Source organism: Erithacus rubecula (genome assembly GCF_903797595.1).
Source record: "Erithacus rubecula genome assembly, chromosome: 9".
NCBI lineage: Eukaryota > Metazoa > Chordata > Aves > Passeriformes > Muscicapidae > Erithacus > Erithacus rubecula.
This window is the reverse complement of record NC_136660.1, coordinates 14,282,855-14,310,098: the sequence shown is the minus strand read 5'-3', so window position 1 is coordinate 14,310,098 and position 27,244 is coordinate 14,282,855. Positions and strand designations below refer to the sequence as shown.

At 37.7% G+C, this 27,244-nt stretch overlaps 1 protein-coding gene across 2 annotated transcripts in view; it reads left to right on the top strand.

The window, feature by feature from the left end:
• The window catches only part of ADK (adenosine kinase), a 269,130-nt gene that overhangs the window by 233,628 nt on the left and 8,258 nt on the right, over positions 1 to 27,244 (top strand). For both annotated transcript variants that reach the window (XM_079313206.1, XM_079313207.1), the window contains exon 10: positions 17,143 to 17,229. In XM_079313206.1, coding sequence (XP_079169332.1) covers positions 17,143 to 17,229 — 87 coding nt within the window. The remainder of the gene's footprint in view (positions 1 to 17,142; positions 17,230 to 27,244) is intronic.

Here is a 27,244-nt window from a genome sequence, read left to right as displayed (position 1 = left end):
AATATGTCACAATAAAATTGCAGTGTTACCAAATTTTGGGGCCTGCCTACCAAGCTCTTGATATTGGAGAAATAGTAGGCATTTGCTTCTACATGTTATCTGAAACAGAAGGCTGAGCTGTTGTATGGGTGTTGATGTCACCCAGTACAAATGTTCTTATGGTAATATATGCAGATATGCTCATAAATTAAAAGTTTCTATGTTTGAATAGAGCTAAAAGCTGATCTAAATTGAAATAATGACAAATGATAGTATGTTTTGTGAACTATGAAACTCCTTTTACATTGTAAGTGTATGTTAGATCTTAAGTATTTTAGGAGATTTTTTAAAACTCTTTAAGAAGGTTTATCACAGTTGTGGAAATGAGAGATTTTGAGAGCCATTCTTAGATTGTAATAGCATGATGGGGTATGTTTTTTTTGAGGGGAATAAAGAGGGCTGATGTTCAAGCATATAGGTCACTCTAAACACAGGTCAGTAGGTTTTTTGTGTCAGGTTGTGCTGCAGTCACACACCAACATGTTACCCTGTAAGCCTATCTATAAAACATAGATTTAATACTATTGACACTGCTGACATTTTTATGGTGGGTCTGTTTGCAGCTCCACTTCTGTAAGTAATGGAATATAATGTGTTCTTCTCTGAGAAAATATGTTATTTTTTTCCTTGCTTGTCCTTCCAGACAAGAAAATCTTGACTAGCCCTTTTTTTGTCAACTAGGCTTCCTATGCATTTATTCAAACCAGTGTAATGCCTTGGACCTAGGGAAACAGTAGCTGAGGGTTATTACCATGTGCTCTCTTTTTTACACAATTGCATGCTTTCACTCTTCCCTACCCATTTATATTCACATATAGAAAGGAAAATTTCAAAAACAAAAGTGGATTTAGTAACAAAATACATTTTAGTCCCCTAATGGCTTAACAAGTGAGCCAGAAAGCCCAAAATAATCAGTTTATTTATGTCTTAGGAAACCACAAAATCTAAATTAATAATTAACATTTGCTGAGAGAGATTAATGAATAGCAAAGCTGGTAATACCTTTTTGTAACTGAGACCACTCATGCTTTTATGCTGCATGGGAGTGGGAAACTGAGCATTTTATTAGGCAGGTGAAACACATTATTAAAATCTAAATTCCTGGATGCAGGTATCTTGACTCAGAAGTATCCCAACTGTTGCACCTCAGAGAATGTGTATACACATATGTAAATAGGCACATGTGTGTGTTTCAGTAATTTCAGGTTGATTTGAGTAAAGGATGTCTTCTCTAGTCTACTGTGTCAATGCACCAATTTAGCCCAGCAATTGAGACTGAAGATGGGAAATCTCTTTTTCAAGTATAATCACTGGTAGTAAGGAATATCAAACCTAGCTCCAATTTCAAATGTTACAATGAGTTTATATTCTACAGTTTTGAGGAAAAATTACCCCTTTAGGCTGTGGAAAAATGCATGTTTGTTAAAGGACAATAAATATTGGCCCCTACTCCATTCCTTGGAACTAGGCTATATTTACTCTTCCATGGAATAATTTCTCATGATAATTTCTCAGATACAGATACATACATTTAGGAATTCAGTTTTTGTACTGTAGTTCTAAAAAGGATTATTGGAGACATAACTATTAATAGCCAAATCCTGTGCTTAGGTAGCAGAAATGATATGATATTGGAGTGGCAATACAGAGTGGAAGAGTAGAAGCAGGACTGAGGGAGAGTAAAGGTCTGTCTCTATTGTGATGTTTGCAAGAGTGCAGCAGTAGGAACTTGGAAAAGAGGATAAAACCAGAGCAAATCTGGAATAATAGTTCCATGTTACACTCCAGCAAAATGTTGCTTGGGGATTTGTGAGCTGGAGATGTTGTCTTTGTGCTAGTGAGTGCCAGAGTCTGTGTTATATACAGAAGTACATCCCCTTACTTGTCTGGATTGAGACACGAGTGTTCCTGGCTGCCTCTGACTGCTTGTGTTGCACAGCCAATCTATAATCATTCCATGCACAATGTCTTTTTACTTTTGATTCTGAAGAACTCTTGCTTATCTCCCCTGCACTACTCTTTTTTTTCAGATTCTTTTCATATTCTGTTTACTTGTTCTGTTTTTGATCCATAATTCTGACACTCTGAGCCACCCTTCACTGCACCTTTCTGCTTAGTCTTTCTGTGGGGGACCAGAATGTTCAACTTGCAAGTTCCTGAAAAATTTACGAAGTGGCTTAATTTTGTTGTTTTCTATGTTTTGTATTCCTCTCTTAATAGTTCCTCACAGTCTACTTGCTTTTCTGGCTGCCACTTATGATTGATCTGACATTTTCATAGAATTATCTGTTATTACTTCAAATTTTCTTTATGGTGTGGTAGTTTGTGGTTTAGAGCCCATCATTGTGAGTTTAAAGCTAGAATATTTTTTAAATGGGCACATTTTATACATTGATTGACAAAGAATTCTATAGCCCATTAATCTTGGACACTTTTACCATTTTTCACACTCAACTTTTGTTTTTAGTATCCCAAATGCATCTAAATATCTCACAAGAAGATGCTGCACTGTAGAGCTCCCTCAGAAAAGGTTTATATGGGCAGAAGATGCTGTCCCAGAGCAAGTACCCACAGCTAACATTGAAACTGGACTTGGCAGGGGGATTTTGGTAAGGCCACTTCTTAAATCACTTGAGGCTTTTCTTCTTTTCTTGCTTGACTCTGGAGAGCAAAACTGAATGAATTGACAGTAAGATACTGATTCAGGTGCCATTAAATCCCAAATAAACATTCTTTTTCTGGGAAGAAAGTAAGAAAGTACCTCCAAACTGCAATGCTGCCTTTTGTTGTTGTTGTTGTTGGGGGGTTTTTTTGTTTGGGTTTTTTTTTTGAGTTTTTTTTAAAGAATAGGCCTTCTTTTGATATTATTACAGCACCCACACAGAATTAATTTATAATAAATTTCTGGTGTCTGCTGTAATGGCTGTAATGCTTGAAAACTGGTATCATTTTCCTTGCAACCTGAGTGAGTTGTGAGGTATTTGTTCAGAAAATGCCACATCAGTAGCATTATTATTCTGTTGGCTCAAGCCATGAAGAAACAGAACTGCCTACTACAAGTCTTGGGAGGGGAGAGTGGTAGGAGTTGAGCCTTGTGGTTATCAGTCAGGCCCCTAGGGAGAAATGGGGGTTCACCTTACACATTCTATGGCTGGAATGGCTCTGTCCTCAGAGCACAAGGTTCTGAGACTTGAGTCCATGGCAGTTTCAAACTCAGTAAAACCAGAAGTCCATGGCTCCTCCTAGGACAGTCATTTCCATCCCCTACTTTTCCTCCCACCCTGGCAGCACTTCTCCCCCACATGGGGCTGTCAGGCTGGCAGAAAGCTGCCAGCTGAGGTGCTGAGTCCCCTGGAGCAGCCCCTCGAGGTGTCCAGGTGGATGCTGGTGCCAGCATGGGAGGAGAGGGGCAGCATTTGCCATAGGAGGAGACAGGGATGAGGCTCCATATCTGCAAACTGGCTGCAGCCTCACTTTGAGGCATAAAACATGGGGCTTTGTTTTGAATTTCCATCTAGCAACAAAGACTGGTTCCAAAACTGGAATAGAAGTAGCTTCAACATTGCTCTTTGCTTTGCAGACATCATTCTGCAGCATTATCAGCCAAAGAATACAGGGACAGAGCCACAGAAGGGAAACAAAATCTATTATCTTATATGCTGAAAACCACCAATTTTATTATAGAACTCAACTAAAATGATGGTGAAATAGCAGAATCAGTAATTGGGAAGCACTGGAAGTGGAACAGTCTTCCATATTTAAATTGTGCTTTTCACATATACATGTAATTGATGCAGCTTTGTCAAGATTATCCCTGTTTTCTGAAAATGACACCTACCTACCTACCCACCCATCTCCATGTACACCAAACAGGGAATTCTGGTGACTCTCAGTTTTTCAACAACTGTTTCTATGTCTACAATGTTATATCAGTCTAAATATATCTCCCTGAGTTTTTGAAAAAACAGAAGAGAATCTAAATCTATAGCATTCCGTTTAATAGAAAATAATAATCCTAGACACTTAATTAAATTTATGTTTTAAGTTTAAAGTTCATCATTGTCCTTTTCTGTGCATTCATTTGATGTTCCTGGAATACTCAGTGTTGGACACCAGCCATTTCTCCTTAAAAACAAATGCTTTAGTGACTTGAAATCTGAAACCTGTGCTTTAAAGGTTTACAGTGCATACACTTCTCACCTCCCAACATTTAGGGTTGAATCATACTAACAGGATGTCTGTTTTATTAAATTAATCTGATAGTATTTTTTAACCAATAATTTTTGAGAAATAGATTTTATCGGTATCCTAATTTGGTGTGATTATTTTTTTCATTGTAAGAAATTAAATGTATGGCTTGTTCAGCAGGTTTCATAATAGATCAATAATTTGTTGGCTTAACTTTTTTTTTTTCCTGTGGAGATGTGGGAAGATCAATGTCTGTAGTGCCCTAGGTCAGGATCAATAGTTTTAATAAAACTTCCTTTTTTGTTGTTGTTTTGGGGTTGTTGGTTTTTTTGTTTTGCCTTTGTATCTTTGTATGGTTTTGCTTTTATTAATGAGCTTTTCCTTTAGTTTCAGACCATTAATGGTTTTCAGATAATGTCACACTGCCCAAGGTCAAGGCCAGTTTGAACTAAAAACTCTGCTTATCAATGTTTAAATCTATTGGATGGGCCTACATATGTTAGAAGACATAAGAGTTAGAATCACTGCTTTCCAAGGCCCAAAGTTAAAACAGAACAAAATCTCAGCCTTTTGGGAGAAAGATACATTCAGCCCTTTTTTGTGCTTTCTTAAATAAATAACAGTTGTCTCATTTATGGATCTCATACTGGTATTAACAACATGGGTAACTACTGTGGCCTTGACTGCTCTTCAATTAGTGATACTATATGCTCCATATGGACCTTTATAATGGTGCACTGCTCATTTCACAAAATCAGTTTGAAATAAGGTAGCATCTCTTGTTTATTCCTGAAATTCTGGATGGCAAATTATCAAAGTGTATGTTATCAGCTGGAGTGCCTGAGAGAATGCAATGTTGTTGTCTCTGAGGCTCAACTCTGTGTCTTTTGAAATCAATAGAAAGATCTCATTAACTTCATTGGCTATTGATTATGGTCATGGAGAACTTAAAACATTCATGAATATTAATGGATTATACTGATCCTTGTGTCTTTTTGTGTGTGTTCTGCCTTGTCTGGAATCTGCTATTCAATTTTTGTCTACCTAGAGGTTATAGAGAAAGCGAACTTCATGTGAGCTGAAATATTTGACAGCACATTTTACTGGAGGTGCCTTTTTTGTTGTGTGATACAAGTGAGGGGGACAAAGAACTGCACCCTTTGACCACTGGTACCTAGGCAGTTTATCCTCTGTAGGAGATACTTTTTCCATTATTTTGGCAGTGTTAGCCTGTTTTTTGCTAGGCAGCAGTTCACTTCCCAACAAATCATCACAGAGCAGTTTGAACAGCAGAATCTGTACTCAGAAGGTGCCCTACAGACTCTGGCAGCCCATCATCTTTAATTTAGAGATTTTATTTCCCATCTTGTGATTACAGTTGAATGAACATTGTAGAAAAGTTTAAATTGTAGCTATCCATGTCATGCTTTTGCCATAAATGGTGGAACTTATGTTTTCAAGCCTCTAATCTTCACCTGTTCCAATAGTCTCTATAGAATAATTGCACAGAATGGAAGGAGAGTGAAATGTGGGTATGTATGGTGTCCCTTGATGAAAATTAACTTAAGGAACTGACCCTTTGATTAGAAGTTTCTCTGCTGTAGCATCCAATTTCAGACAGTGAAAGTTGTGGGAAATAGATGGCTGAATGGAAGACAAATCCTTTGCTCCAGGAGGGACAGAGCAGAGATCCTGGCTAGTGGAAAAAGCAGACAAAGGGGAGATTTGAATGGGTCTTGCTTTGCCTGACTTTGGGGACTTGGAATTTATTTTGTGTAAGATGACAAAATGTCTAGAATGAACATTGAGGGCATGTGGGAGGTTAATTGGAGTGCTTTGAAATGGTTAATTGTCTAAAAGTGGAATTGTGAGATTTTATGATCAGTTTGGCTCAGTGATTTCCACAGTAGGTTTTAGAGATAATGCAAAGTGGAAATTATTTAAATGCCCAATGTGAAAAGTAGGCTATGCATGTGAGTCTGATACCAGTGACCTGGCCTATTATAGATTGTGAAGTGGTAGTGAAGATATAAACCTCTGGATGCCAAAAATAATGTTTATGTAGTTATGTAGTTGATTCCATTTGAATGAAAGTAGGCTCGGTCTTATTTTCTCCATAACTGTTTTCTTTGTTATGAATAATAAAGACAGTAAAGTAAGCAGACCTGGCATAGAGTATATACAGACAGCAGATTTAGTGAATAGGATAAACATAGACTGTTTCTATATTGTTATGTTTTGGCTATATCTACTGAATTATATAATTCTAATGTTTGTTCAAAAAGAATGCACAGAGCAGTCTGAGCCCAGATTTAAAGTTTGGGAGGCTGCATACGCTGATTTTGTTTGCTGTACTTCACTACCCTGTGCCCCCCACTGCCCTCCTAATCCATCCTGATTCTTCTGCCTGCCCCAGTGATTAGCAGTCAAAAACTAGATCAGAGAGGAGTCTATGGAACCAAATATTTATGTCCCTTGTAATGTGACACTGTGATATTGTACTGTGAACCTGAAAAGATGCCAGGCCATGCGTTGTGTTTAATAGCAATTGATCAAAAATGGAACTGCAGAACCCTACTCCAAATTGTTGGTTTTATAAATGTGATAATAAGTACATTTCTTGGTAGAATAGAACGGTGCAGTGCACTGTGTGTGCCCTCTCTTGCCTCCACACCTGTCCAACTGCAGAATGCTGTTTGTACAGTACATTGTCGTCGCTGACAACTGAATAAGAATTTTTAGGAGCAGTTGGCTATCAAGTGATGGCAAATTTAAAGGTTATGCAAATTGTGCCAGTACAGCCCAGCTTGTTTCAGACCTCTTTTCTCTATTATCATATCAATTGAGTCAGCTCATAGTAGACAAAGCAAGGTTATGGGAACCACCTAGAGCATCATGCACCATTAAACATCAATGCAGCACACATGAACATCTGCAACAACGATCTTATTAACAGAGGGGATAACGGAAGGCAATAAACAGCCTTCTTAGTCACCTAATTGTAAAAAATTTAATAACCCAATACTCGCATTATTTATCAACAGCACTTTGGTCAAAAATTACACGATTGCCGTGGATTTGATTGCAATACCTATTGTCTGCTGTAAATTGCTGCAAAAATATGAAAATCCTTTTGGGATTAGTGGAATGTTAAAAATAAAATTTTCTTTTAATTTCTGACACATTATGAAATATAAATATCTGCTTTTTGCACTGACGTTTTTATACTTGGCTAAAACGAAATATGATGAAAAACCTAAGAATTATTTTTGACCTCCTGCTTGTCTAGATAGTTTAACATTTCAAAAATCAGGGCAGAATTTTGTTGTGAAAAGCAACATACAGAAAACATAAAATGGTCTTGTGTGTGTGCAGTCAAAACAGATGTTTGGAGGGACAAAGTAAAGCATATTGGATGTCTGTACTGGGTATGTGTTGTGTGTTGGCTTCTGGAGGAGACACTGCCCTGCTTTAGAACATGAGAGTATGTGAAGCTGTGATCTCAAATAGCTGAGAGAAATGTATACAAAAATTAAAGTATGTGAGAAGGTGATAACAAAGAGAAAGGAAGTTTGGCTCTTCAGGCCAAGCCAAACTCTAGGAATAAGTTAGGCTTGAAGCACACCCTTTGCTGGAATCAGATCCCTGGTGGGGAGGGACACGCTCCTGTCCCTGGAGCAGGACACTGCTGGACTCCCTGGACCTGCTCAGAAAGCTCAGAGCTGCAGCAGGAGAGCACCACTCCTCCTGTTTCATCCTGAATGTGCATATGCACAGGTATGTAGGAATTAAAACAGAAAGGAAATAAGAGGCTTGATGAATCAACACAGGCTCAAAGGTTGAGTTTGACAAGTGCATCCGGCAGAAAATCCTGCTCCAAACATCAGTCTGCTCTCAAGCAACTTTGGTCTTTCATGGCACTGCCTGCTCCCAACTCTTGCCACTGAGTAGCAGCAACCAGATCAGATTTGTACTTGTGTGGAAGAAGGGTGGAGCCTTCTAAGTTTCTGTTAGCATAAAAATCCAAATTGTGCTAGGATCATTGGCTACAATTAGCCTCCTGGTCAGCAGTAGACACCTCAGTCATTGCTTTAATCAGCAAGAATCAACAGGTGAGAAAAGAGGAAGAGTGATTAGAAAAAGATGAGTAGAAGCTTGGTAAAAGGATGAATTTGCCAAGTTGAGAGTTACAGGCATTAATTTTGTTACCACAGGAAAAGGAAAGCTTTTCTTAAAAAATGTTAACATCTTTTCTTTTAAATCTGGTTTTATTTCCTCCAGGATAAGCTGGCAAAAGAAGCAGTGAAACTGTCTAAATAGCCATTAAGTATATGTTTTCTACTGAAATGCTTCTAAAAGGAACAAATAACCAGCATTTTCCATTTTTTCCACATTTTTGAGTTGCAGTTCAAATGATCTCACTCTCTAGGCTAACCAGAGGTTTTTTCCTGCATATCTCTGCAGTTTTTAAATTAGTATCTGCTTCTTGCCTTTCTTCATATCTTTTTATAACTTAATTGTATCAGCAGAGTGTCCATTTTTTGCTTATACACATCTATTTACTTCCTTAACAACCTTGCTTTTCAGATTGGAAACTCTTCAGAGCAGGATTTATTTTTTCTTCTAAAACATATCTTGGTGGTCATCTTGACAATACAAGAAGAATACATATTACAGAGAACATGACCTGTATGCACCAACTGAAGTTTGATTAATCTTAAAATGTTTTATTGCTTCTAAAAATACAAGTGTGTAATTTTAGGTATTGTTTTGGAATCACTTAAATTTGAATTATTCAGCAAATTAATAATACAGAAATAGTACTTTAAGGAAAAATAACCAGGATTGATAGACAGAGTCTGACAACATTCTGCAAAGAGAGAGGCTGGAAATTTTTTTTTTTTTTTTTCCTGCTAGATTATTTAAAAGGTGGAAGATTTACCATCCTGCTTATGTCAATGGTTTTAAACTGATAACATGATACTACAGAGATCTTAGTGATCTTACTTTGGGGTATTTAATTGTCTAAGAAATTATCTGCAACTAATGTAGGGAAAAAATAAACTCCTTCATTTTGGGCCAGATTTTTATCTTAGACTTATAACCCTTAAAGAATTCCATTTAAAACAGCAGAGTTTCTCTGTTTCAAGTGGCATTTTAAGAGTAGGATATTTTCTCACTGACATTAGAACAAATTTTGGCCTCCACTGCAGTGACATCTTCTAAATAGATTTAAAACCTGCTAAACTCTGATAAAATTAATTTAGTAAGCATGTTTTATTCTTTAAAAATAAATAAGTAGTCTTGGGAGATCTTAATTAAAGGATACAGGGAGCTTACAATTTCAGAAGAGATGAAAAAAATATTGTAAAATTCTAGACTTGAGCTCTTAAAAAATTGAAATTTCTACATTACTGTAATTTGAATTTTTAAAGAAAATGCTGCAGAATTTCTCTGGTATAGCTACCTCATCAGTAACAAATTCAGCTAGTAACAAATTTTTTTTCAAGGAAAAGCAGATATATACATTAACTTATTTTTAGTAATATATCCAGGGAAGGCTGTCTCTCTCATTCCAATGGACTGATTTTATTTATGAAACTAAATATAAATTCTCCCAGAAGAAAAATCTCCTTCAGAGCTGCTCTGTAGTGACCTAATGCTCACTCCTTCTCTTTTCAGTCCTACTGATGCTCAAGTGAAATAGAAGTGCCTTGGGCCCATTTCTGCCTCCACTGACAACCCATGCTTCTCAGATTATCATGTAGCATAAAAAAAGCTGTCATGTAACATGGCATTTATTTAAATGATGTGATTTCTGTGTTCACCACTCTGAAACTGAGGTATAGCTAAGAAAGCTTGCAAGTTTTGACAGGTGTGTTTACCCCGCTAGGGCAATATGGTTAATGTATGAAAAATGTGAGGCAGAATACAGTTTTTGTTCCACCCAAAATCAAATTAAAATGTGTTTTTCTCTCTCTTTTATTGGTTTTGTTTTGTTTTTACCCAATGCCCTGATAAGCTTTTGAGTAGGAATGGCATTGACATAATGTATAGGTTGATACTTGTCAGAAGATTCTCCCATAGGACAGTGTTGTGGTAGCCTAGCTGTGCAGTGGATTAAAACATATCTGTAGATACTGTGGAGTACTGTTTCCTGTTGGTGTGTTGGCCAGTGCACACAGTAAGTGAATGCACCCACAGTCAGGTTTCTGAGCTGAGAGATGTTTCATTTTTGCAGCGTGGTGAGCCAAACGTGTCACTGACCCAGACACACCTTTGTGATGCATTCCTTACACTGGACATTGACATTCCAGCTCTCATCTGTGTGTGTTTGCAAGGCTTGGCTACCTATTGACAAACAGAAATAGATCTGTTTGTACTTCTAATTCCCATACACAGCTCAAAAAATAATGGTGGAAGGGTGTGGCTTGGTTTTTTACATGTGAGGATCAAGTAAGATGTGCCCAAAGCAATACATGTAGGATTTACAATGCAGGGAGAGATACTTGTATTTATTAATATCCAAGGCCAGATGTGGTTTTGTGTCACTCTGTGCTCACTGATGTGGCTCAGCTCACTGTGGTAGAGCTTGCTCTTCATAGAGACCAGGATCATAGAGTTCATGGGCTTTGTTGTAACCCATCTCTCCTTCTGCAGGACTGATTTCTCCTGCTCTTCACAGTACTTCCAGCCAGCCATTGTGCTGTATCAGTGAATACCTGCAGAACCTTTGCTTGACTTTGGTGCCTGTGACTTCACACCCCTTCCTGAGTCCCCATCCCCTGTGTGAGCCCAGGCAGCAGTCAGAGGGGAGGTCTGAGCTCTGAGCAGTACCTTATGTCTCCAGCAGCCATGCTGAGCTGGAGCAGTGCATTGCTGGCAGTTCAGTGGGCGCCGTTTCAGCTGCCTCTGAAATCAGTGCCTGGCGGGCAAATGGCAATACTTTGTGTGCTTGTAAGGCTTTTTCAACAGAGTTCATTGCCATTCTAAACCTTAAACATTGTGACACATGCCAGAAAAATTCAGCAGCTTGTTCTTTAGGGCAGTTTTTCCATATATATATATATGCACATATATATGTTTAAAAATGTTTTATTAGCAACAAACTGAAGCAGAACTAGTATTTTCTGTTGACCTCTTGCTTCTCCATCTTTTAAGCAGTGTTCTGTTTACTTGTGCTAAAAATTACTTAATATGAGAAATAAAGTAGAGATTTAACTCTTGGCACTGGCAGTGATGATATAGAAAATAATGACATTTAAGGGTTCCCTACACCTTTGATAAAGTGAACAAACCACATTTTGCCTATAGATGTTCATGAGCCATTAGTCAATGCTGTTACATTTCTTACAATTGTTGTAACTATGTACAGAGTTCTGAGTCCAATCTTGTGCTGGTATAAATGAAGAGTTTTTTCAAATGACTGCTGTTGAATTAACAGGATTGCAGACAGAATGGGGTGTAGGTTCAGGGGATACATGCTGTGTGCAAAAATAGTATTTAATTTTACGTCATTGCTAACAGTTGATGTGTATGAGTGTACAAGTTGATTCAGATGAACCTTTTTTCCCCTATTAACTCTAATCCTATGAATCACACTTCAGTGAGAGGCTACAAATAGGACTTCTGAATCAAAATGCTCTTGACCAGATAATGGTACAATTTGTATGTCTGATGAGAGCTATAAGGGGAAGACAAGTCTCATTTACCTCCTAAGACAGAGGAAAATGGGGTCTGCACACTGTCATTTCCCCTACGGGTATCTGTGGGACTATGACTAGAGCCACAGGAGATTCAGTCTTTGCCATCATATTCTTTCTCTGTTTTTACTGAAAATGAGCTAGCTGTCTCTGAGGGACAGCACTTTGCATCCTGATCAACACTTTTGCTTGGCAAACTGCAAAGAGAATTGTAGTTCCATTGCTAGGGAAACCCATTAATTGGGGTTTTTATTACGTAAATCAATTAATATTTGTATTACCTATATCATACCACAGTCATGTTAAAGCATTATAAATGACAACTTCTCTCTAACTTGTTTAGGGTAATTTGTTTATTGTAGCAATAAAGGATAAACAACTTTTACATTACTAGTTATAAATATTTCTTGGGTAGATACAGATTCATTAGAATACAGCATCATTTGTTGTGTGCTATTAAAATACTTGACAGAAAGATCCCAAAGCATATTGCTGACTTGAACCTTTCCTGCCATGCTGTGATTCCGTTGAATGGCACAAAGAGGTCCCTTCTTTTTCTGACAAGCCCTACATAGCAGCACCAGGCCCACTGTGCACAGCCCTAGGTGGTGGAGGGAGGAGGTGTTGGGGTGCAAAACAAGGCCAGCCTAACACACACTATAAAGTGCCAGGAGCACCAGAGTGTCCATCCAGGGCTGGCTGAGAGTCCCAGCCTGAAAAAGTGGGATCTCATTCTGCTTGCTTAGAAGTGACAGGTTGCATCAGCTCTGCCAGGTGTGAAGTACTAATCAGGTTTGGAGGATTCCTAGCTGGGGTTCAGTGCCCTGTCCCACACTGTAGCTTTGGACAGTGCTGTGTTGATGGGGTGGGGGAGCTGCAGCATCTCTTTGATGTACATTACCCAGTGTGGTATCTTTGTGTGAAGGAGAGAAACAGAATAATTTTACTGCTGAACAAAACAGGAGAAAGTATTGCTATAATGGAGGGTTTTTAAAGATGTATTGATGTGCTGCAGAAGATACAGAGACTTTGAGCCTGTAGCCTTTTGGGGTTTACCTTCTAGAGACAGGTGAGAGCTAAAAACCATCCTAAGTAACATGGCCTGGTTTCAAATACTTTTCTCATTACTTCTTACCTTACAGCTGCCCAGAGACATTTATAGGTTTTGAGTTCAGGTTTCTACATTCTGTTAAGTTTTTCCTGTCTCATTTTTTTTCTTTTTTTTTATCTTTTTTTTTTTTTTTGGCCCCTGATCTGAAGAAAGTTAGAGAGGGTGGAGGTGGGGAGGAGACGGGACAGAATTCTGTTTCACAGTTGTTCCTTTATTTTACAAGTTAAAGCTCACAAAAGAAACGTGGATGTGACTCCATCTTGTAAGCATCTGTACTACCACTACATGGATCAAAAGATTATTTGAGGAAATAGCTAGACCTTTCCTGGTATATTTTTTAGGTCTACCTTCTTCCTTTCATTTTATTTTAAAACAAAAGTAAGGACACTCCAACATGTTGCCCATAAGAGTTCTGCTACAGGTAATTAAATGTAAGTTTACACATTTAATCTACTTTTAAGAGCAAGAGAGACTGGTAAATGACCCAGTTAAGGAAAGTACTCAGCCTAATTGGATGTAATGATTGCTTGCTGGTGTTTATTACTGTATTAAGAGTAGACATGTAGTCTGTGATTCTAATTTGGTTTGGAGACAGACCTGTAGTATTTGCACCTATCATTGGAGTTCTATTGTTTCTGCTAACATGGTGAGATAGGCTTGTATTTATTTGGGAGCTTAAGAGTGTTAGAATGGAAGGAGCACTGGGTTTTTTCAGTTACTATTGCTCTGCAGTTATTATCTCTCCAGACTGTTTTACCTACAATAATATGTTAAGCCAGATGTGCTAGCATATATTTTTGCTTAGGAAAATAGAGATTTCACCTCTTTATGTATGTAATGTGAGAGATTAACAATGACTACATTTACCAATGAGCTATATCCTTCTGACTTACCCATGAACTTAACCTTGTCTTCAGCCTGTGAAGTCAGAGTAATGTCTGTGTTTGATTATTTCTATGTCATTTTGAAAGAGCTGAATTCCTGACAAATGTAAAGTCACTGAAAGTTGAATCAAAGCCCCAAAATTTTAGATTTCATTAATGCTTATTTTCTAAAGTGTCCCTAATTGTAGTCACCTTGTTGCAATTAACACTCACAATTCTGGGCTTTCAGGAAATGATATACAAATGGAATATGTTGTATCACAGAAGATATTTGTTACATAAAAATAGAACACTGGACTTAATGCCCGGAGCAGCGGCACTTGGACTTCAAAACGCTTATGTAATTATTCTTTCTTTCATAAGCTCTCAGAATGATAAATGAAATGAGAACTGACTTGAAAAGCAAGGCCACTGATGACCAGTGCACTCAGCCAAGGTGTCTCAATGTTTGCTATGATGGATTTGGGGTATTATAACATAATGGATCAAAAATGAAGTTAAAGCAACATTAAATTCACAAAAACAAGGATACTCAGAATGGAGACTTCTGCTTCATCGTGATTCATCTTGTTGTGTTTAGTTGCTACAAAACACAGATCAGTAAGAGAAATTAGCTCTTTTGGTGCTGTTACACAGACATTGCAATGTAATTTAATGACAGCTTTAATTCTAACTTACTTCATTTATTGTAAAGGAAAGGAAAAAAACCCCAAACCTCGGTATTCTTTTGTTGATCTTCCAGTCTATATTATTGTCAGCTGACTCAATGCTAGAAGTTGTCCTAAGGTTAAAGAAAGATAATTTGCCAACATCCAACATATTGGATGTGTGCAGATGGTAATATTTTGTAATTTAGTATGTGCTCCAAAGCCATGCTCCTTCTTAAACTTCAGTACTTCAAAATATGAGATTCTTCCTCTGGTTGAAAATATATTGGAAGTTACAGAAAGAAAATTTATTACCCAGGTAGGCATGGAAAACTGTGACCAGAAAAAAAAATTTTTAAAATGTGTACACCAGAAGATGTTCCTAATGTATTTGGGATTTTAGACTAATTCAGTTACTTGTAACTATATCTACTATAGAAAGGATAGAATAGGAGCTTCTAGTGCAATACTTACCTGCACATACTAGAGGGAGCTGAGGGAGGGAGTCAAGACAGGGGAAAAGAAAGGAAAAAGATGGGGATGATGATAACTTTCATTTATGCTAGTTTGCTTGAATAGAATCTTACTTGATGCCACACCCCATTTACAGCTTTCAAAATACAATGTGCATTATTCAGTCTCTGTGCCCAAACACAGACATTTGTATGCATATCCAATTGTCTGCTGTGCATTTAATGTAGAACATCTGTGTGTGCCCATGCACACTCAGGAAGGAGCAGGTTAGTTTATTACAATGTGTCTTCAACAGACTTAGCACATTGCTCATTGTTTTAGTATTATCTAGAGCAAATCAATATACCTTCTTGTGAAATGGATGAATACACTCTGCTTGTCTGGCAGAGTTTAATGTAAGGCCTCTCTTTCATGATTTCCAATTCAAATGAATCCTGTTAAAATTACTAAAAAACATTGCTCTTGAAGACTTATCTTAAGAGCACAACACAGCATTGAAGCACATTTCTAAATAGCTTTCTTAACAGGGTAGAGAGTAGGATGCACTGAGAACTGACTGAAACCTGTTCTTTAATTGGAATATTCATCTTATGTTTTTCATTACCCTTTTTCCTTTGCCTCTCATGGATGGTTGTTGCTAATGCTCCCCTCCCCTCCTGGTGGGCCAGCCAACAGTTCCCTCTGGAGGCAGCATCATTATATCTGCCTGGTTCACTTAGTAGCAGATGGTGAAGAGCAGTAGAGCTGATACACTGCATTTCACAGAAACCAGGATCCTTCTGGTACCTCTGCAGCATACACAGACTTGCCTGATTTGAGACTGTGAATTCTTTATATGCCTTCCAAACTAGGTTTCCTTGTTTGCTACTGTGTATGTCAGTGTAAGACTGATTTTTATGATCTGCTCTGTTGCTGGACAGTGAAGAAACTACTCATCTCCAGGTTTCAGCTTCTGGAAGCTCTGTTTCCCATTTTATTTCTATTTTTACCAAAAATTAAAAGAAAACAGCTCTGATGGTTTTTCTTTTCACTGGTTGACAGGATTTTCTTCCCCCTCCCCTTTTTGTAATTCCTGCTGTCTGCCAAAGGACAATCTGTTTGCTCTGAGACAGTTTAATGCATACTGACTACCAGAGGCAGAACTTCCATTGGCTCTGTTACAGGGGTAATTTACACTTTAACAAGGTATTGTGACAAGGTGGTAATTATATTTTTATCACGTCATTATGACATTACCACCTGGAAAGCCATAGCTGATTAATTAGTGGCATATATTAAATTTATAACCCTGGAACTCTGAAGTTATCATACCTAAGTGGTGTAATTATGCTGAACTGTGGTGTGGCAGTGAATTGGAGGTGAAGATGCTGAGTATCCACCTATTGCAATACATTTAATGAGTGCCAGTAGAGGGCAGGGAGCTGAAGGAAATAGTTGGGGTTTTTAAAATAAATACTAAGGAAGAGAGTGAAATCATTGGAATCTTGAAACCAAATCTAGTCAGATGGCAAGTTGCAAGGCTCCTTGCATATATGGATTTTTTTAAAAGGTGTAATTTGAAAGCACTTTGATTTTCGCTTGCATTTGCTTTTTATTTCACAGCTTTATTTTAGTTAATTCACGTCTGTTTTTGGTTTTAACAATGCAGCAGTTTCTGTTGATCTTTTGGAGGCTTGTACTGGTCATTCTGGAGGCCCTCTCACCTTCTTGCCACTAGTGGAAAGCACTGTTTTTGGCAGGATGGATTTTTCCATCTTGTCCGTATGCCCAGGTGTTCTATGTTGTTCCTTCTGATTTACTTTATTTCTTTTACTCTTTTCCTAAATCTTTTTCTCTTGTCCTTAGTATTAGGAGGTAGAGAAAATAAATGAGGCTGGAAGTAAGCAATGAAAATGCCCACAACTTATGGCTTGTTTGAATGTGTTCCCATATGCTGATGAAGTAAATACAGACAGAATTATAAACCAAATCTATTTTTACCCGAATTATCATGCTAAAGGTCATAGTTTTGAATTGTTTTGATTTTCCCTTTTTGTTGTGTATTTCAAAGTCAGATTCCCAAGTAACTCATGTTTTATTCTTCCCTTTCTTTACAGAAAATGAAGTGACTACTTTCCCTGTGTTGGTGAGTGATCAGAGTGAAATTGTGGATACCAATGGAGCTGGAGATGCATTTGTTGGAGGTATTCCTTACTTCTTTCTGTTGTTTGGAGATTATCTTATTATTCTCCCTGTATAAAATTTAATGTTTTTTCATTCAGCTTGTCCTTCAAAACAAGCTTCATTCTTTTACAGCTTTTCTCTGCATCCTGAAGTTATATGATTTAATTAAGTTCTGACTTTGAAGGGGAAAGTGTGTTCTATTACTTCAAAAATAATATGCCATTATGCTGTATTCTGGTCGTTTTCATGAGATTAATTGTATCTGTCAGACTGTTGCATAAACAAGCTGCATCAAGTACTATATAGTGTACAGAAATCCCTCCTGGCTTAAATGTTAACACATTGTTGTTCTTTAAAACAGGTTGTAGTGAATATTAAACAGTATGTTAATAAGTGAGCATAATGTCTCTGATCATGTAAATTTTGGTAGAACATCTGCTTCCAATACAATTATTTGGACATCAGAAAAGAACGCAAAGGGTTAATTTGTTAAAACAAACCCCAAAAATATCTGGCATTGCTTAATATCCATTTGCAAACTTACTAATTTTTTTTGGCACAAGCTGTAAAGGAAAAAAGAGGATGTTATGTCTATGCCTGCTTAAATAAATTATTCAATATAAGCCAAAACTCAATCTAATCCAAGATTTCTGTCATTTGTTGTAACCTTCATCCATGTAGTTCTGTGATGCACTATTGCATCCTGAAGGCTCTAATATCCAGTCTGTAGTAGCTGTAAGGGGTTCCATTAGTCACTAATTTACTGGAAATATTACAAAAGAGACTTTATAAATAGAATTGTAGGGCTCAGTCTCGTAGCTATGAAGGGGATAACAAGCAGTGTGTTACCAAATTAAAGTTCAGAATAGTGTCCCACTTCAAGAAAATATTCAACATAAGCTTAATCTTAAGCATGTGAGTAATTCCATCTTTACTTAATACAGCATTTAAACCAAAGATAAATGTTCAGTATATACTTAAATCTGTCTGAGAATAGGAATGTTTTACTCATTACTTCAGTGCTTTCATGAATCAAAAAGGACAGAAGTAGGGGGAAACACGTTAGGTTGTATTATTCATACACCTTTTAGAGCATGATAGTCACTCTATTGTTCCTAAATCACAAACAAGACTAAATTTGATACAGTAGATAACAGTGACTATAACATAAATAAGATCATCTTCAAGTGCTTGTCCTTGTATGCATTTGCTCTGTGTGTCAGCTGTGCCAGAAAGCTGCTGTTCTTGTGAGGAGGACAAAAAAAAGAGAGAATAGGTCTTGCCATGTTTATCTCATGTTGTATTTATTTTCCATTCTTCAGTTTTAGGCCTCTTGAAATCAGGACTTTTGTTTTAATAATCCTAATTTTGTTCTTTCCTAGGTTAGTTGCAGGAAGATATTGCAACTAAATAATCAGGGCTTTAAGAACTCTTTTATAATATAATAGATCAAATTAAAAATAGATTTCTCAAAAGCCTTCCTCTTTAAATTACATTCTTTTCCCTGGTACTGCCATAGCTGCAGGTTTTCTGTAGAAGGGCTAAAACATTGACTTTAATCAGAATATCCTGGATGGAAAGTCTGATATAAACCAGATCAGTCTCTATTCCTAACTACTGCCTTCCACCAGCAATGCAAGGAACTGGGGCACATCCTGTCAGGCTGATCTTGGATCAGTTGTGAGATTCTTTTCTTGAAGGGGAAAAAAGATAGGGATAATATTCAGCAGTGTAAGAGAGGCTGAAGGGACATCATTCTAAGTGTTAATATACTGATCCTGTATATTTGGGATAATCTTAACAGAAGTTCCATATCACTGCTTATGGATGTATATTATCTTCGGTTGCCTCACAAATGGCACTGAGGCATCAGGTGCTTTTTCATTGGGGCACAGTGCAGTGCAGTCCAGTGCACTGCACAGTTCTCCCTCACTATCAGAGAAGGGACCACAGCTGGTTTTCCCTCTGTAATGGAAGTCATCTCAGCCTTGGCAAATCTGTCTGGGCTGTCCTTGCAGTCAGACACTTACCTGAGCATCACTGTGTGAGCTCAGCCTCTTGTTGCGCCGTGCTTCTCTCTCCTGTGACTCAAAGCAGCATGAACTTTGGAATATACATAGTTTTTCCATTGGCTTCTGAGATACCTTTGTTCTCCTCTGCCATTCCATAAATAATAAATTGATCATTTATCCTTCTCAGAGATTAGATTTTCCTGAGTTTAGTCCAGATGGTTGAATTGGGGGTCATAACAGTCTAGATACACAGCTGATTCTAGTCTTATGTGTACTGTGGGCTCCTTCAAGGAGTCATTCAGTTTTCCTTCCCATATGTAGGAAATGGGATACTGGCCTGGATAGTCTTTGATATGGGCTGTGTTTCATTTGGGGGAGATGTCTGTATTTCATCTGTGCCACACTTTTCATATGTTTTCAAAGTGTGTATTTGGAACAGGAGAAGTTCTTGAACATCTTAGCAGCAAGCCCTGTGCAGTAGTGTAGGTAATGCTGCTCAACATATGTGTCTTCTAGCATTGGGTCTAGCACTGAGCCAGCTGCAGTGTTACTGTCCTGACAGAATTTTTACAACAGGAAAGTTATAGTATCTTCAGTGCTTTTCTGCTTCTTTCTTTGATTGAGGTTTTTATCAGTTGTTACTACCTAGGCAACAGTACATGTAATGTTTTGGTTTTAGTGTCCTTGTAGTAAAATGTTTCAAAATTAATCCCATAACTAAAAAATCCACTCAGTGTTAGAATATCCCCTCTGGGAAACCTAGTTCTTTTATTCAAGAATTACAAGACTCCCATGGCAAAGTTTCCCATACTTCTCTGGAACCAGTACATTAACATGACTGAACAGTGGTTTTTGTGGAGCAGGTGTCTTGGCTGAGAGGAGAACATGGGATATAATGAGAACTAACCCCATTAAACAAGATTTGTTTTGCATTAGGAGGTCAGGTTTGTTAGACTCTATCATATTTTGAAAGCTCTTTCACAGAGGCGTTCTCTTCCAGAGGTATAACTCACAGACTGGGGGGAAATTCCTTCTCAATAATTATGCCAACTTGGCAAATCACCCCTTGTATATTTCTCCATGTAAAAATTTTAAAAAACCGAAACTATGGTTTTTTTTTTTTTTCACTAGAGCCAGTCTAACTACTGAAGCTCTTGAGGCCTTAAAGTCAAGAAAAAGTTTAAAGACACAAAGTTTCTGTGCGCTTGTAACTCTGTGAGTTGATTCATGAGTTCAGCATTTCTGAACATGAAGCCACCAGCCTTCAAGGAGAACTAGCTCACCCCAACAGCTAGCAGCAAGAAATAAACCACAGTCTTCAGCTGAAATGTGGTTTTATTAAGTTGGCACCAGGAATATCTCTGAATTTCTTGCCTCTTCCTGCAGGCAGCAAGTCATCTGCCACTTCAGGCTGGTGCAGAGCATGAATAAGAAACCAAGTTTTAAACTTGCTGCAGGAATCTTTATGCTAAAAACACTTCTCTAAACAACACTAACGCAGTTCTGCTTTTATTGCTTTCCAGCAACACTGCTACATTTTACAAGTTTAAGCAATAATGGTTTACTTTGTAGCATCTCAGCACCTCTTGTGGTTTTCAGGAGTACCGCAGATACTTGGTTATAAATCCTTGGAAGACCCATAAATAAAGGTTGCAATTCCACCTCCAGATTCTTATGACATTAACAAATCACTTGAGCTTCGCTGACATGGCTTATGTCACAGGCGTCCTCTTAATGGAATTACAGCCTTAGTTTGTAGAGTTTGGGGAGCATTCTGTTGCTCATTAAATTAACATTTATTTATTGCTAGTCAGCCCCAGTTTGCACCATTGCAGTAATGATAACCAAAGCATACTTAATGGCAATAAATAGACTGAAATATGGGCAGTTTTAGCATCATGTGCTTTCCTTTATGCCATCCTGCTCTCTTTAGCCAGAGCAGGCCTGCCTTCTGTTTGAACTCCCCTTTGTCATTGCCACCGTAACTAATGAAAACAATAAGCATCTGTTCTGATAGTTGCTGCCATTGTTCCCAAAACCTCTCCCCTAGAATCTGTCTACTGCCTGGAACTGAGTACAGGGTTCATAACAAATGAATAGGAGAAGGTGTAAAATCGATGTTTCTTCAGGTTCCATCAATATAAATATATTGACTTAATAATCTGCTATGATTTAGTCATACACTACATGAAAAGTACTAGAGTATGAAATGGAACCACAAATCATTTTCAAGTAGCCTGATAAGGCAGTGACAGAATGATTGCAGCAAGCGTGTATTGCTTATCACCATGCTATAAAGATGTTATACCATTCTCAAGGAAAAGAAATCCCAAGGTAGAAGGAGCTCTTCATTAAGCATTGTACAGTGCCAGATAGGAGCTGATAGCAATTTGCCTCTGTCAGTATCAAAGGGGAGGTCAATGGCTCAAACCACCTGTCAATTTAAAAATGGCATTGGCAGCTTTCATGTGCTGAGGAATCTCATAAAGTTGCTAGCTAGAGTTTGAAAGCTACAGTCACAATTTTCTGGTGCACATTCTTACAGAATAAGCAGTTCTCTCTCTCTCTCTTTCTTGTGAAGCCCAGCATGAGCCTTATGAGATGGCCAGCTCCTGTCTCAGCTATCAGACATCTACTCTGGTAGAGACAGGGAGAGCTGCAAAAGAGGAGTGGTCCTCTTTCATGTGTCCTTGTGTGAGTGGGCCTCATGGCATCCTTATCTCCTCTTTAGGGACCACAGGGCTTACTGAAGATACTTCCCTCTTTCTGATTCTATTTGAGCCAAACCATCTCAGCAAAGCCATTTCCTCATATCTAATAGAGAGGTTAATTCCAGGCTTTATTTTTCCATCTTGTTCTAAATGTCTCTACAAATTAGATACAGACCTTGGACTTGTAGGAGTTTGCCTAAAGGTTCTCACGTTGTTCAAATAGTAGCCTCTGTTCATGAGGTAAATGCAAATGATTTTTGATAGAGTGACATCCAGCTTTAATTTCAGAGCTAAGTAATATTTGATATACTTCTACATTATTGAAATATTGAAATACCATCGTCCACGTGAAACATTCTTTGAATATATTATGCATGTACATGTATGTGTATGTGTATCTCTAAAACCACAGTACAATAAATAAAAGTACAATAAATAAAAACACAGCTTTACAAGGAACATATAGTGCATGGAATAACTGGTCATCATTACTCGTCTACTATGAAGTGTTTGACTCAGAAACCTCTTTGAAAAAAATTCTGGTTTTGTTTTGTGAACACACTAGGATAGCTTTGGATTACATTGGCTGAAGCTGGTGGATTTAAACAAATATAATACTGATAAAAATAAACATAATTGAAACCAGTATACTAATTCTTAAGCTGTTGTTAGGTAGCATCCATCATTTATGGAAGGAATACAGTGATTTTTAAATTTAAAAATCATCTTGATGGGATTTTACATCATCTGAGTTGACCCTGCCTTAAGCCAGGGGCTGGAGGAAGAGACCTAAAGAGGTCCCTTCCTACCTAAGTTGTGTTATGGTCCTATGTAGGTGTTAAGTTCCCAGGTGCCAGTTCCTGCTTCTCTGGAAATCCAGGCTCAGTCACCTTCAGAGGGTGATGTTGGTGGCTCTAGAGCAGGAGCTGGCTGAATTTAAAAATGAAGCTCAAAGAGTGGGAATTCCATCTTCTTACAATAAATCTGTTCTAGGGCAAAGAGGGACTGTACTCATGACTCTGTCTAATAAGTCCCTTATGCATTCCTTGTGCAAGCATTGTGGGGATAGAGGCATGTGCACATGTGAGAAATGAAATAAGCTCTTATGAATAGTTCCTATATGGCTATTCCAGGAGTGCTAAACATGCAAAGATCTAATAATGCCTTCAGCAGAGACAGATTTGGATGTTTTTTCAGAACACTAAGTTATGAGTAAGCTTGTGACTATATAAAAACGAAAGTTACTTAATGGATTTCTGGGCTTTCTGGGGAAGAATTTATATACACTAAAAATGAATATTTCTCTTATTTGTTGTATTTTCCTCTCTGTATAAATCTGTGCTGTAAGGGCTGCTCTCCCTCCAGTATTCACCACCCCTAGAACATTCTAGATTTGTTGAAATAGGAGTACGAGGAGCTGGGAATAGTTCTTTACTGAACAGCAGGAGTGTGATATCAGAAGCTACTTCATCCACTTATAGCAGTCTTTAATTTTTATAAGGTTTTTATACTTGTTTAAGATACCTTGGGAAGTTGTCATTTTTTAATCACATTTGATAGAGAGAAATGCAGTGGATAAAATGTCACTGCTGTGAAATACTCCCTTCTGATAACACCAGAGCTCTGAGATGCAGAGCTACTTGTCAGCTGGGAGAAAGGGATATTTTTTTTTTGGTGATATCAATTAAATATGTATGTGCATGTAATTTGTAATGGCTGATTTTTGCTACAAAATTTATCTTTACCAGCAAAGAGTGAGGGGATACTACTTTGAATTGTTCTGGCTTTTCTTTGAAGTGAAGATAACTGTAATAACAGAAAGCAGCACTCTCTTAGTTTTCATTTGTATGACATTGGTGGCTAATTGCCTCTGAGCAATCCTGTTGTTACTGAGATCATGGTGGATGAGATAGGAAGCTTTGAAATAAAAATACTTTAGTGTCATCAGCACTTTGACTGACAGCCCATTTTTCCCATCTTTACTACTCCTGGTTTATAAACAGCATACAGGAGTATAATAGCTGAGCTGCAGAGAGGGCATCAATCTTTGCTTGCTAGGGGATAACCTGTCAGCATGTCCATGACTTACCACCCCTGTGTTCTGATGGCACTCAGAACTCTGTCAGATAAACACCCCACATAAACCCAGGCTATTAGAGGACCGTGTTATCTCTGTAACTGACCTTCTACAAACTAGAAAGTTTATATGATACCAGATTATATGTTCCTGGTTGATTTTTCTGAGTCTCAGCTAGAGGCACATCATTATTCTGATCAATAATGTAGCCAGTTGGTAGTAATCTAAACATTAGTATTGGCTCATTTTCGAAATTTGCCACAGTTTGAATTGCAGCTTAAACAAAACCATAAAAGTAGGTATCACTCAGAAAAAAACATGGAATATTTCTGGTTTCCTTTTGATTCCCTACTTCTTTGTTTACCAATTTCCATTCAAAATGATTTCTTTGGAAAGAATACCCTCTTCTGTGCTGAGATTTATGCATAAACCTGTTTGCATGTGTGGTCCAAGTATAATTGTGATTATATTGTTTTCGTTGCTTTAATTGCTACTCTTGTCTTGGTCTCTAACTGTTCGTCCTCCTTTCATTACATATGTATTCTTACAATACAGTAATGTAAATATAATAATTCACATTTTTACCTGTTCCATTTAAAGGCAATCCAGAAAAAGGCATAGTAGAATAAAAGTAAGGCAAAGCATAGTATACTTGCTGTCATTTCTTAAATAACATGTAGAAGCAAAAGATCCACTTAAAAGGATCAGTGTATGGAATTAAAAAACCCTCAGAAGTTTCTAATTAGTCTGAAGCAGGAGCTGATTCCTTTAGCCTCTGTGTCTCTCGTTCTGTCAGTGTTACCATCAGTTTTAAGGGAGCCTCAGTACACAGCAAGAGGATTAATATTTTGCAAAATTGGCTTTTAAAAGACCTAATTTACCTCACCATAAATTCAGTGACATTCTGGACAGGTTTTGTGAAAAATATACGTCAAATAGATTGTGTACACTTTAAAAAACAAACCTACTGTGTTAAAAATAGATTTTCAAAACCAATTACAAAGTTCCAATTTTTGCTGTAATAGCTATGGGACAATTACAAATTGACTTAACGCCTCAAAGCAAATCATCACCGTTTAAAATACTTTGTCATGCCTACTATGCCTACCCTCATAACATTTCATTTTATGTTAATGTGTCATGTGTTAGAAAATCATGTAATGATAAAGAAAATGTTCATGTGGAAGGTTAGAAATTACTTTAATGAGTTACTATTACCTTGCTTGCAGACTGTTGGCAATATTTTTGTGTTATTTTAATGTATTCTGAGTAGAGACAGAGGCACTCGTCAGATTGGATCATCAAGAACATTCCCCTGGGAATCAGTGCAGGATATAGTCCCCTAAGAAATGATGTGTCAGATTAAGCTGATGCTATATTCACAGGAGATAAAACACCATACAATGAAATACAAAAATACACTGAAATATATTGTCTGTTTGACGTCTGACATGCCTCAGTGGGTGCTGAGGACACAATGACCATAAGGACACTTCTCAGGCCATGGTGTTCACAAGCTGGGTTCTCTTTCACTTATTATATAACAGCATGGTAAAGTCTCCCAGAATTTGTTCACTTCCCCCACACTGCAATGGACTCATACTTGAAGTGTGAAGATGGCAAGGTTGCAGTAAAAAGGAATTAAAAGAAAAACCATGGTCCCAGTTAAGAGCAATGGTAGTAGCAGTGCTTGTGGGTTGATTTGTCCCTGATCTCTGACCCAGTGGAAAGGGATGTTATTGTTATTGGTGATCACAAAATTTCTGCTATCAGTCCAGAATTCTAACAGATATTTAAAGAGGCAAAAGATATTAAGTGTCACTTTATTAAAATAGGAGCATTATGAATATAATGCTAGGGTAGGCTATTTCAGCCCACAAAAGGAAATTCACAGGCTGCCTAGCTCCCATATTCCCACTGCACTGGGTGTTGCTTTTTGTTCTCTTTTCATACTACTGGCTTGGCTGTGTGGAAGCACACCTGCAAATAAAACTCTCCTGAGAGATGGTTGTTCTGCAAATGCAACTTCAAATCTCCTAGCTTTTGTGCATATGAATCTTGGCTATAAAGTTACATTCATGCAACCTTTATTGCACTTGAATATGTGTTAAAAACTGGGTAGAGGATAGGACATATTATTTCATTTTATAATGCTTAGAACTCCATTATATCTATAGTAAATTAGTGCAGTTCTCTTCCTCTTATTCCACACAGTGTGTGTAGTAATTGTCACCATTTAGTATCAATACAACAGATATGGTTTGAGGCTCAGAAACTTTCCACAGGTACTAATGAAAGAAAGCTTATTTCACTCTTCTGTCTCAAAAATTACTAAGAAGAATTTTAGATTTTGAAGAACACTTCTAGGAAATGCTTTTAGGAAAAACAAAAAGAAATATCAGCATAGAATTTTTTTTATTTTATTTTTCAAAAAGAGAAGATACTTTCAATGAAAATACCTGTTTCTGGTTTGGCACATGCAGTGCCTTGGATACTCCTTGTAAGCTTGGAGGGGGTTTTTAATCACATGTTTCCCCTGGAGGCTGCTGAAGACAAGCCTAAGGCAACCAGACTCTGATCCTAAAGGAAATTTTCCAACGCTCATCATGTGGACTTAAAAATGAAAAATAGGACCAGACCGTGAGAAGTTATAACTTTGTGATCATTTTCCTCTATCACATCTTTCTTGGAGCATATTATAGACTGAAATGGTTCTTTTCTTGGGAAGTAAGATGTGCTGGGGAATTTAATAGAAGTGGTATGCAACAGGTTATAAATACAGTCCACTGAGGATGATTAATGTAGAAGGATGTCAGAGTATAAAATACTTCTTAAATTTATAACAAAATATAACAAAGCTCGAGCGTTGAGCTGTCCCCTCTCAGCAGGTGGACAGTATGCAGTCAAGGCACAGGGCAGTGAATGAAAAACTCTCATCAATCTAAGCAGGCTTCACCTCAGGGTCTGTTTTCTCAATCCAAGGCACAGCCTTCGGGAGCAAACCAGCACACAGCTGCATACACTGTTCCTACTGGGATGCAAGCATCAAAGGATTGAGACTGCTGATTTTCCTTAGAGGGAGTCTCAGGTGGGCCTGAGCACATCCAGGCCCTGGGAACTATGAAACTATGATGACACCTTGTTCTCTGAGCTGCAGTGGGCTGGCCCAGTAGAGCCAAACAGTGGCAATCATGTGCAATGCAATGAAATTGTTCAGCCTTGAGTAATTGATTCC